The sequence below is a fragment of the Macrotis lagotis genome, chromosome 2, assembly GCF_037893015.1.
Source record: "Macrotis lagotis isolate mMagLag1 chromosome 2, bilby.v1.9.chrom.fasta, whole genome shotgun sequence".
NCBI lineage: Eukaryota > Metazoa > Chordata > Mammalia > Peramelemorphia > Peramelidae > Macrotis > Macrotis lagotis.
The window spans coordinates 13,439,766-13,451,864 of NC_133659.1; the positions used below are offsets into that span (position 1 = coordinate 13,439,766).

Below are 12,099 nucleotides of genomic sequence, written 5' to 3' on the forward strand. Positions count from 1 at the left end.
CTTTATCTCCAAGATCCATTTAGGACACAACAGGTTAAATGACTTGCCTGTGATCAGGTATCTAATACATATCAGAGACAGGAACTGAATCTGCATTTTCCTAACTCCAAGGTCAAGATTCTATTGGCTACTATTTGGCCTGTATTCAGTATATGCATACTAGGTGCCTGAATCTGAACTGCCATTATAAAGCAAGAAGGGGAAGAGACAAGGATTTGAACCACAACCCTCCGATTTCAAAGCCAAGATTCTCCACGATGTCATGATCCACTTCCCAGTCCAACCAATGGCTGCCACCCGATCCATGGACTCTGGAGAAGCTGCCAGTGTCTACTCCATACACAAAACTGAGACAGCAGGAAGAAATTAAATAAAAGCAAGTGATTTCAACAATCTATCTAGAACCCCCAATTCTTGTGGCTATGCTGTCATGGTCATTTAGGGACCAGGAAGAAAAGCTGGGTTCCATTTATGCTTTGGATGCAAGTTAGGGAAGTGATCCTGAGTGAATCACCTAGCCTTCATCATCTTCAAAATGGAGAAATGAACACCTGTAATATTTACCTGCATTTATCCTCATTCATTCTTCATTCATTCATTCATTCAATAAACATTTATTAAATTCCTTCTATAGACTAGGCAATGTGTTAAATGTTAGGGATACCAAAAAAAAGGCAAAAGATAGTCTTTGCCCTCATGGAGCTTGCAATCTAATGAAAAAGATAAACAAATTTATACAAAGTAAGTTCGATATTAGATAAATAGGAAATAATTACAGAGGGAAAGCGTTGGATTTAGAGGGTTAGGGAAGGCTTTGTGTAGAAGATGGGATGTTGATACCCTCCAATTTATCTGATATAGAGCATATTTGTACACAGTGATTTACAAATTGTCTCCTCCTGGTTTATGCCTGTCTTTATAGTCCCGGGATTTAGCAAACAATAGGTGCTTAATACATGCTTGCTGACTTCCCTTGCCTTCAGAAACTGGATGCCTATTTTTAAATATGTAAAATGATGAGTGATAATATTTGCATCCACCTTCCAGATTTGTGGGGAAGATCAAGTGAGATTACATTCCAAGCACTCTGCGGTCAAAGAGGGCCATTTTGCAAATTCCAAAGCAATCTGTCTTCAGTACAAAGAGGTGTCGACTTCCCAGGTCTCTATGGTGCAGTCTTGGCTTCCATCCTCCCTCCCCGAGTGAAGCCCTCTGGCCTTGGCACCCGACCTGCCCACCAATGCCAAGAGCTCCAAGGCTAGTTGAACAGGAGATGCCACAGCAACAAGTTGGGACAATGGAGGGGGATGAGAGAACGAAAACGTTTCTGTTTTTCTAATTTGGAGGGCATTCATTCCAAGGAGAGGGCTTGGGGCCAGGGGCCTTTACTCGGTTCCAGAACAGGAAATAAGAGCTTGACCTGATGGAAAATGAAGGCTCCCTTGAAGACCAGGTCCCGGGTCTTCCCAAAAGTTGGGGGGAGAATGGTCATTTTCTTCAACAATTTGGCTGTAAATTGCCCCAAACACCATCAACAGCTGCCATTTAGTCTAAGGATTAGTAATGTAATCTCAACCATTTAGGATTTCACATGAAAATAGGCAAGAAAAGTAACTAAATTGTCCTTGCCCTCCAACTCAGAAACTGATCCCCTGGAATGTGCTTTATTGAAATCAGAGGCAAAAAGTTTTCTGATTCCCAAACATTCAGAGTAGGCCTTTTTGGGGTAGCAAAGAACTGGGGAGGAAACGGATGCCCTTGGATTGGGACAAGTGACTAATTAGGTTGTGAAATAACCAGGCAACAACGAAAGACAAGGCATCAAGAGGCACTTATTAAGTGCCTCCTGCTTACTAAGTTCTTTGGGAGATTTCTGGGATAAAATGACAAGAGGAGTTTATATTGCCTTCAAGGAGTTTATATTCCACTGTGCAAATCTATACAAAAAAAATTGGACAAAATAAAGACTGGGTATTTTGAAGATAAAATAAATGAGCATCTGGAGGCATCCTCCTAAAGGAAAGCATTCCTGCGTTCCTTCTTTTTCATTTTCTTTTTTTTGCAAGGCAATGAGGTTAAGTGACTTGCCAAAAGTCAGTATGAAGTATCTGAGGTCACATTTGATCTCAAGTCTTCCCGACTCCAAGGTCAGTGCTCTAACCGGTGTATCCCACCTAGCTGCCCCCATCCCTTTAAGACTAGTTCCTTCCTTCCTTCCTTCCTTCCTTCCTTCCTTCCTTCCTTCCTTCCTTCTGCTTTATCTGTGTCCATAGTTATCCAGTTGTTGTCCCTCCCATTGAACTGGAAGCTCCTTGAGGGTAGAGACTGAGTTTGTTTATTTATAAGCTTAGTTTGGCTTCATTTTGTATCCTAGAGTTTAGCACCATACCTAATATACAGCAGGTGCTTAACAAATGATTGTTGACTTGAGTCTTCAATAACTTGAAAAAAATCAGAGTCAGTCTTATATGAACTAATGCAAAGTGAAGAAAGCAAACCAGAAAAATAACAGAAAGAATGATTACACAGTGTTAGGGGGTTTAAATCCAATAACGGTTCTAAGAAACAAATAATGGAACATACTCCTTCCTCCCAAGAGAGGTGAGGACCACTAGGGTAGGGTGCTGTGGATGCTGGGCCACTGTGCCCAGGATCTCTGTTTCAACTTTTTGTGCTAAAGGAAAGCTCATTTTTTGATAGGGATATTAGAGGATATTTCCAGGAATTACTAAGACCTAACCCAAATTTATAAGAAAATTCCAAGCTCGGGCTTCATGGCACATGAGTATTCTCTTTATCCTGGCTTAGTCTGCCATAGTTCACTCTATCTAGATCATAGTAGCAGAACCAGTGGCCTTCCTTCATCATGGCCTGACTTCATCATCATGGTATTTAAGCAGGAATTTTATTTTAACTATCTCTTCCTTCAGGTTCCAAGCTTATCACACCTACCTGAACTTTTCCTGTTTTTAAATGTATCTAAAACTTCTACTCAAATTCACATGCATTTTTGTTAGCAGAAGCTGTAAGGGTAGAGAACATGCCAAATAACATTGTGTTCCAGATGTCAACAGATGCCACATGCAACAGCCAGTGATCTCTATCTCCCTAACCATCCCAACTTTTCCATTTGGCTGGCAGCCCCTTCCTTTGTTCCCTCCTGACAAATGGTCTCTGTATTACCAAATGTTTATTTAAGCCTTCCTGGCTCATCATGTCTAAAGCTAGAAAGGATCTTAGAGGTCGGCTGATCAACCCGTTTGTCTTATAGAGGAAGAAAATGGAGTTCAAGGAAGTGAATCATCAAATGGCCCTCTAGTCTAACACAACTGGAATCATTAACCCTTTTGAATATCCTCAATACTTGGCTTTCCAACCTCTGCTGGATGATTTCTGGACTACCAATAAATTTTGGGAAAGGGAGAGCTACGTGTGAACCCCAACACTAGGACTCACAAGTCTTGTGACTGATGGAGAAGTCAAAGAACCATTATATTTACTTTATTAGCTGCAACAACAAGCAAATAGTATGTATTAAATAGGCTGGAAAAACCATTTTCCAGAGAAAATTAAATGATTTTAATAAGTAAAACCAAACTATGGGGAAAAACATTTATTTGACATGAACTTCTTGCATCATATAAAGTTGTATAGACTACTAATTGTGAAAAATCTCGTTTAAAATTTAAGATGACCTATTTGCTACCCGCAACTACTAATACAACGAAAAGCAATTCCAGCTGTGGCAAGAATTATCCTTATGTCTTAAGACATTTTAAAAGCAATTAATTGAGAAACCAAAATGTTGCATTGCAACTGGATGAAGCAATGATGCTCATTTGATTGCATGTATGCCACTATGCTGTTGAAACCAATGTTAGGTACTGTGACCAAATAATGACCAACCAAGCTTGGTCCCAGAGAAGAGATGAGAAAAGTGTATCTCCATTCCTTCTTTGCAAGTGGTGCAGGACTACGGTGAGGATGGAACACTTTGCTAACTTCCTTCCTCCCCTCCCCCCATTTTACATTGATTGTCAAAAAGAATGGTTTGTTGGGCAAAGGAGAGAGGCATGTCATTGGAAATAAAGATAAAGGAAAAGGTAACAATCTCTATACTTACTACTTTTTTAAAAAAGAGACATAGTAGTACCGATAAATTATTTTTCATACTTACTGAAAGCGAAGTCACACTAAAAGAATATTTCCAAAAAGAGCTAGAGATTTTTTTTTCAAAAAGTGATATAACAACATTTGTATTAAAGTCTACAATGACAGAGCTTGATTGATGATAGACTAAAATATAGGTAGGAGCAATGGTTTTAATAGTGGTATATACATATATATATATATATATATATATATATATATATATATAGTTTCTCAGGTAGCTATCAATTTCATTTAAAAAATTTGTTAAGAGCATCATTAAAAACCACATGTCAAAGGATATTCAGGAAAAAAAGACCATTTTTCTTGGCAATGATTTTTAAAATGGAGTAAATTCATTTTCAAAAAGAATATTCCTTGTATATTTGATGGATTTCAAAAAATTAAGTGCTCAAAATAATCAATGCAAGGTCCTTCAATTCATACTATGAATCAGAAAAGACTGAATTGATTAGTTATAGATATTATTCATTCCCATTTTAAAAATGCCTGATTTTCAAACAAAAAAAAAAGAATTTTAAGCTCTTCTAACTGTGCAGGATAAGGAACTCATCAGCCATGGACAAAGAGGAAAGAGTTGATCTTACTACAAGAGAGCAACAGATAGACAACTTATAGGAAAAAGGAGGCTCCCCCACATTAAGTTTGGAAATTGCCATTTGGGGGTAGTTCAAATTATTGAAAAATTTTGGCACATCATTTTGAGTTAAATCTCTCTCTCTGAATCTCTCATTCAATACCACAATTCTTCCCCCTGAGGCCAAACAACACTAAGCATGAGAACCTTCAAAGTGCAAGTTTGGAACTCAGAGGACCCGAGTTCTGGTTCTGATTGCTGTGTCATACCTGTGTGGCCTCCGCCCTCAATTTCCTCATTTGTAAAAACAGGAGCTTGGATTAGATTCTCCCCCACCCCTCTGGCTCCATCCAGTTATGGATCAGGATGACTGGAAATGGCCCTGAATGTGAAGTCATCAAGGGTAAGTGACTTGCCCAAGCTCACACAGTATCAAGTGTCTGAGGTTAGATTTGAACTCAGGTCCTTCTGACTCCAGGGCTCTCTACCCACTGTACCACTGAGCAATCCTATTTCTAAGTCAACACTTAGCAAGCACCTCTTCATTTCTTTATCCAACACCATACTTTGGAGTCTCTCTCAAGAGGATTCAATCAAGTCCAAGACCCCTTTAACAAGTTGGAGAAATCCATGAACCCCTTATTAGTATAATTTTTAAATGAATAAAACAAAATATGAAAAACTACAATTATATTGAAATACAATCATCTAAGTATTTTAAAAATCAGATCTTTAGCTCCCAGGTTACTGACTTAGATTTTTAATTCTCTTTGCCCAGGACTCCATAATTTCAAATCATCCCCAGATTCCTTCTCCATTTTATTAACCGTGCCTATGAGAATCACAAGTCATTGGCAGTAGCTATCAGGAGTGGCAGGTTTCCCAGGGCTCTCCATCGTGGCTTGGACAGGCCCTGGCTATCCTTCCTGCAGTGGGGATGACATGTTTTGAAAAGTTTGTCTCCAAATGGGAAATCTTGGCTCTGAGCTCCAAAGGTCCACTCAATCCTCAGGACAGACAGCAGACCATTAACATGCTGTCTGAATAAGGTACTCCTTTCCCAATTTGTTTTAAATTTGTCAATGTTTTAAATGCAAAATCAATGTTTTAAAATGCAAAAAAGGAAACTGTGACTGACCTCTCATTTAGCTGTTACATGATTTCAAGACCAGTGGAAAAATCCAGTAGATTTTACAGCATAGGAAACTGAATTGCCTCCCAATAGAAATTGTTTCTTAAGGAGTTGTTTTGTCCATTTTTGGCAGTTGTATCCTCAATATTTAGCACAGTGCTTAGTTCCTGTCAGGTTCTTAATGGATGCTCGTTAGTTGACTGAGATGCCAAAATCATAAAGCTTATTCATCAGTAAGTTAAAACTACCCATAGGCCAGACTCCTGACTCCCAGTCTGGGGCTCATCCTTTCTTCAAACAGATTCACAGATAATAAAGTATCTTCCCTAGACTAATCGTCTCTAACAGTGAGATTCAACGTGCGGGCAGTGCCTCTCCAGGTCACTTGAAAATGGGTCATTTTATCTAGAAATCATCCCACCAGATGGGCCCCAGTGTCAGTGTGAGGTACACTGTCCCCTTGGCTGCCTTCTTAATCACTATATAATTCCTTTGAAAAGAACAGAAAAAAAGGGGCAGTTGTTCAGTCATGTCTAACCCTTCATGACCCCATCTGGGAGTGTCTTGGCTAAGATACCAGATTGAGTTGCCATTTCCTTCTCCAACGTATTTTAAAGATGAGGACGGAGGCAGAGTGAAGTGACTCGCCCAAGGTGACACAGCTAGGAAGCATCTGGGGCCAGATTTGAACTCAAGAAGATGAATCCTCCTGTCTTAATTCCAGGCTCTAAAAGTTAAACAGTCATGTTGATTTTAGAAATACTCACTGACTTGTTAGACCAGTGAGTTCATGAAACAACCTAAGGACCCCTTTCCTAGCCACGCAGCGTCTGGTCAAATGAAGTTGCTTGACACACCGTGAGGAACTGGCAGCTGCCTGGTGCTGCAGGTGAGGACATCCATCCTGCCCACAAGTAGAGAAGATGGTTCAGCTACAGAGAGGATGGAAAGGCCCTAAGACATCCTTAGGATCCTACACCAATATCCAAGCACAGACCATAAATTTAAAGCTGGAAAGGACCCCAGAGCATGTCTAGTCCAGGGCGAGCCTCATTTTACATGGGAGAAAACCAAGGTTTAGAGGTACAGTCACTTTCCCCAAGATCTCACAGGCCAGGATAAGATTTCAAGTCTATAATGTCAAGATGACAACTTAACTTCTCTAGTTTCAGTTTCCTTCTCTGTAAAACAAAGGAACTAGATGACCCTTGAAGCTCCTTCCAGCCTCACATCTATGTTCTCACCCCAAGAAATGGCCAAGTAGCGTAAGAGATTGGGAACTGGACTGAAACTCAGTAAGACTTGTATTTCAAAACCTGATTTGGATTCTTATTGTTAGCCTGGAACAAGTCACTTAACCTTTGTGGGTCTCAGTTTCCTTACCTGCAAACTGAGTGTGATAATAGCATCTATCTCACGAGGTCTTTGATCAAAAGAGATTTCAAACCTTTTGCAAACCTTAAAATTAATAACTATTAATTGATTATCATTATTATTATATCTGACTCCAAGTTCAGGTCCACCTACTTCCACCATCAGCGTCTCGCTGCCCTTGTGGTAGACCCATAACTCTCCATGGATGGAAGGGTAGAAGGGTACCACAATTCCCCAGCACCTGGGTCAGCGCCTCAACCCAAAGCAGTTGAATCAGCCCAGACTTTGTCCAGTGTTCATTGTCCAGGAGTAGCCACAGTAGCCACCCAAGCCTTAGGAGTCAGAGGAAGTTGTTTGCTGGTTTGTTTTTTGATTACAGTGTCTTTCAACCAATTTCCTTCTATTCAGCTTAACTCCTCCTCAATAAAATCTGAAGGGCCACTGGCTCCCAGAAACACTTTTCTCAAGTCCTATTCTCACATTCAGTGACTCAAAGCTGCAAAAATGTAATGGATTCATTTTTTTTAGCACCTTTTAAATAAAAATTGCAGGTTGCTTAATAAAGGTGTTTTAAGTGTCTAATCCAAAGTAGTCCTATTAGAAGAAAGACTGGAATGCTGGGAATGCTCTCCCTTCTGACTCTCAGAAGTCTTGATTGTCTCCAAAGCTCAAATCAAACACATATTGTTGGCACGAGACCCTCCCTGCCTCCCCAGACACTGGCACCATCTTTCCTCTTCTGAAACTCCCTCCCCTTAGAAATCTTGTGAGGCTATTTTGGCCATTTCTGTAGAATGCAGGTGACCAGGGCAGGGCAAAAAAAAAATCATTTTTGTATCCCAAGCCTTTAGAAAGTGACTGGAATGCAGTGGGCATTTAATAAATGCTCGCTGGTGGATTGGCAGTTCCCTTTTTTAAGGAGTGCAAAGATTTCATCCCAATTGCCTAATTAAATCTAATTATGAGTCCCGCATGAAGCAGAAAACACATCTCCTGTGACAGTCAGTCAGCAAGCATTCATCAAGTGCCTGCTGTCCCTCAATACACATTTCTGATTCATCCAGTATATGTAAGGAACTGAGGCCAAGGCTGGAATTTGAAGGTCAAAGCCAGCCCCCTTCTCAAGGAGTTCACAGTCTGATTAGGGAGACAACAGGTGAATCACAGTGAACAGGCAGCCACAGCCAGGATGACGGGGCCACCCTAAAGGAAAGGTGCACCAGAAAAGGCTTCTTTCGGAAGTCAGAAGACAGGAGGTGAGATTGGGGGGGGCACTCACTCACGCCTCAGTGAGGGGTCCTCTGGAACCCCCCAACACTGGCAAGGTCTTCTCTTCCACTCCCACCCACCCTGTGCTGGAGGCTGGCTTCAGAGTCTTCTGGATCCTGGAAATTTCTAGTTTTCCACCTTCCCTTGTTCAACCACCTTTCACATACTCATACATCACATGCATATGCTGATCACACACATGCACACACATGTAAATATGCATGTAGACAAGCTACACATGCATGCTCAGGTATCCATGTGTTTGCATCACATGTTTGTGATACATATAAGCATAGAGACACGGATCTGTCATGTCTGTCACCTGCACAAGGACAGAGAACATGGAGAGCACACCCTCCTTGGATGGGTTGGGGCCAGAGAAATTCCCTGTCTTTTAAGAAATGTCACAAATGGGGCAGCCAAGTGGCACAGTGGATAGAACACCAGGCCTGGAGTCAGGAGGATCTGAGTTCAAATCCAACCTCAGACACTTAATAATTATCTAGCTGTGTGACCTTGGGCAAGTCACTTAAACCCACTGCCTTACCAAAAAAAATGTTCCAAATGAGAAGAGCCTCTATGAAAAACAGCTGTGGTTGTGAAAAACATCTCCTCTTGAAGTGGAAATCAGAAGACCCAAGTTCAAATCCTGGCTCATTTCAAGCCATGAGACTATGACCAAAACACTTTCTTTTGTTGGATCTCTATTTCGTCATCTGTTAGATGACAGGAAATATCGAGTTCATCTCTAGGGCCACGATATAACTCCAAAGCATTCCATCCATCCATCTGTCCATCTGTCCATCCATCCACAGACACCACCCTTTTGGGCAAAAGTATGAGCTCCCCGAGGGCAGGAACTGTTGTTGTTTCAGGCTTTTTTTGTATTCCCATGGCCCAGGGCACAGTAAACACTCCGCTGCTCTGAAGACCCCAGGCCGCACTGGCAGAGGGAGCTCTCCCCCCCTCCCCAAGCAGTCCATCAGATGCCATCCCCAGCCCTAGCCATGATGATTCAGGGTCAATGTCTGGGAAAAATTGAACTTGACCAAACTCAGGTGGGAATAAAAGAGATCACTTGAATAAATTAAATCATGATCTTAAATGGAATTTGAAATTGGTGACAGGTTTGCCTCACATTCTTCAACCAGTGTGCCTATAAAATATGATGCCCCCAAGATCCTCCATTCCTGTATCAGGGTAGTTTCAACTGAAAAGATTCCTATAGGGAAGCCTTTCACAAGTAGAGATCTCCTGTATAAAGTGTGTGTGTGTGTGTGTGTGTGTGTGTGTGTGTGTGTCGGTAGGACATGAGGACAGTTCAGTCCTAGGAGTTGCCCTGGAGCACCAAGCCACTATCTGGCGGGGAGGGGGGACTGGAACAGCCACGTATACAGCAGACAGTCTGCACTAAACACTGGATAAGTATCAGCTTATTTCATTCTCAAACCACTCTAGGAGATAGGTGCATTGTTGGCCCCATTTCCTGCAAAAACCGAGGCAGAGGCTAAGTGACCCCGGAGTCTTGTTACATGTTTTCGGTAGACCAGAACACCAGACCAACAGCTCCTTGGGGGCAGGCGGGGGCATTCCTGTGTCTGTGCGGTACGCAATGGATGCTTGTTAAGGACTTGTTGACTGATTCCCACCTCCAAATCCAATGTCTTCCACGTGACCCTTAAAAACCATTTGAAATAAGGCGCTAGATGAATTTACCAAGCAGAAGCCACCTGAGCACAGCTTGATATTTTCCTTGAGGACTTCAGGCCCTTCTTTCATGGGCTAGCCCATTCCTGGGTGCTCTTGTCCACCTGTGGCTTCAGTGCTCCCTCACACAATCCCCACATTTCTAGGTTTGGGCCAAGGAGAGAGGAAAAATCTGACCTTCAGCACTTACTCACTTTTTTTTTTTTGCAAGGCAATGGGGTTAAGTGGCTTGCCCAAGGCCACACAGCTGAGTCATCATTAAGTGTCTGTGGTCGGATTTGAACTCAGGTACTCCTGACTCCAGGACCAGAGCTCTATCCACTGCGCCACCTAGCTGCCCCCCCCCACTTATACACTTTCATAAAATAAAATAAGAGGGTCTTTATTATGCCTTTACTCAACTCAACAAGATTTCATTATTCATCTATAATGTGCCCATCATGACCTCAAGAGCAGGAAATACCAACATAGGCAGAAACCTGGTACCAACCTCAAGGGTTCCAGAGGGAAGCTGATTTCAAAGAACAATGTACAAACACGACAGAGAAAGGAAGAGATGGAGCAGGGCTCTGCAAGGCCTCTCCTGACCACGTGGTAAGTTCCTTGAACCGCCAATGCCTTGTTCAGTCCCAGATTGGGATTCAATTAAACTTGGGATTATTCCACTTCCCCCACCCCCTTTAATCATTAAATCACGGGGATGCGATATTTTCAGATTTAGAGACTCTGCCAGAGATACCTAGAAGACCCCCCACCAGACTAGCCCTAGACCAACAGCTGGCTCACGTCCCACTCACCATCGAGCAACCAGGGCTGGACCCGTCTGGATTCCAGTTCGGTCATCATGAGCCGTGTGATCACATGATCAGGAATCAATAGACCTTGCTGGATGTACTGCTTGGCCAGGATGCCCAATTCTATTCAAAGACAAGAAGGGGAGGGGGAGAGGAAGAAACATGAAAAGCTGCTGGTGCTTCTGTCACACCACTGTCCCATCTTCTCTCAATCCCATCCCCTCCTCCCATTTGTCCCACTCAATGGGTCGCCCTTGTCGATGTAGGAACAAGTTTTAAGGTGACTTGTTTTAGCATTTCAAGGTATTGACTTTGACATACAATTTACTGTAGGGGCTGGGCCGGTCCTGAGAATTAAATGGTGCGAAGAAACTGCCAACAATGCCCCAGACCATTCTTTTGCTGATTTATAGTCTTTTAAACAGTTCAAATCCATAAAGCATCCAAGTGGGAGAGCATTCTTTAGTAGAAGGAAAATATTTATCTCTCAATGTCAAACATCAAGTCATAGGAACATAGATTTAGGACTGGAAAGGACTCTGGCCTTTAGTTGTTTTTCAGAAGTGTGCAATGCTTTGGACTCCATTTAGGGTTTTCCTGATAGAGACACTGGAGGGGTTTGACATTTCCTACTCGGGCTCACTGTACAGATGAGGAAACCGAGATAAACAAGGTAAAGTGACTCGCCCAGGGTCGCACAGCAAGTAAGTCTCTGGAGCTGGATTTGAACTCATGAAGAAGAGTTTTCCTGACTCCAGGCCTGGCAATCCATCCACTTGTAGTAACCCCTTAGGTGCTCTTGAGGTCATCCAAGCAAAGGGTCAGTGGATGACAAAAAACGACCGAGGGAAGGGACATCGATTGATTGATTGATTGATCCCTACTCTTATTGAGTTGCCTCTAAGAGAATGGAAGTGGCACTGGTTGGACAAATTATTAATAGCATTAAAATCAACAGCTGTCTAGAAACTAAGTATTTGAATATTTGAATATTAAAGGCTTCCTAGGGCAGCTAGGTGGTGTAATGGATAGAGCACTGGCCCTGGCATCCGAAGGACCCAAGTTCAAATCTAGCC

General features: G+C 42.2%; 1 protein-coding gene across 1 annotated transcript in view; it reads right to left on the reverse strand.

Annotated features, from left to right (window-relative positions):
* Positions 1–12,099, reverse strand: part of AK4 (adenylate kinase 4) — a 70,250-nt gene that overhangs the window by 16,407 nt on the left and 41,744 nt on the right. Inside the window, exon 2 of the mRNA XM_074221249.1 lies at positions 11,027–11,146. Coding sequence (XP_074077350.1) covers positions 11,027–11,146 — 120 coding nt within the window. The remainder of the gene's footprint in view (positions 1–11,026; positions 11,147–12,099) is intronic.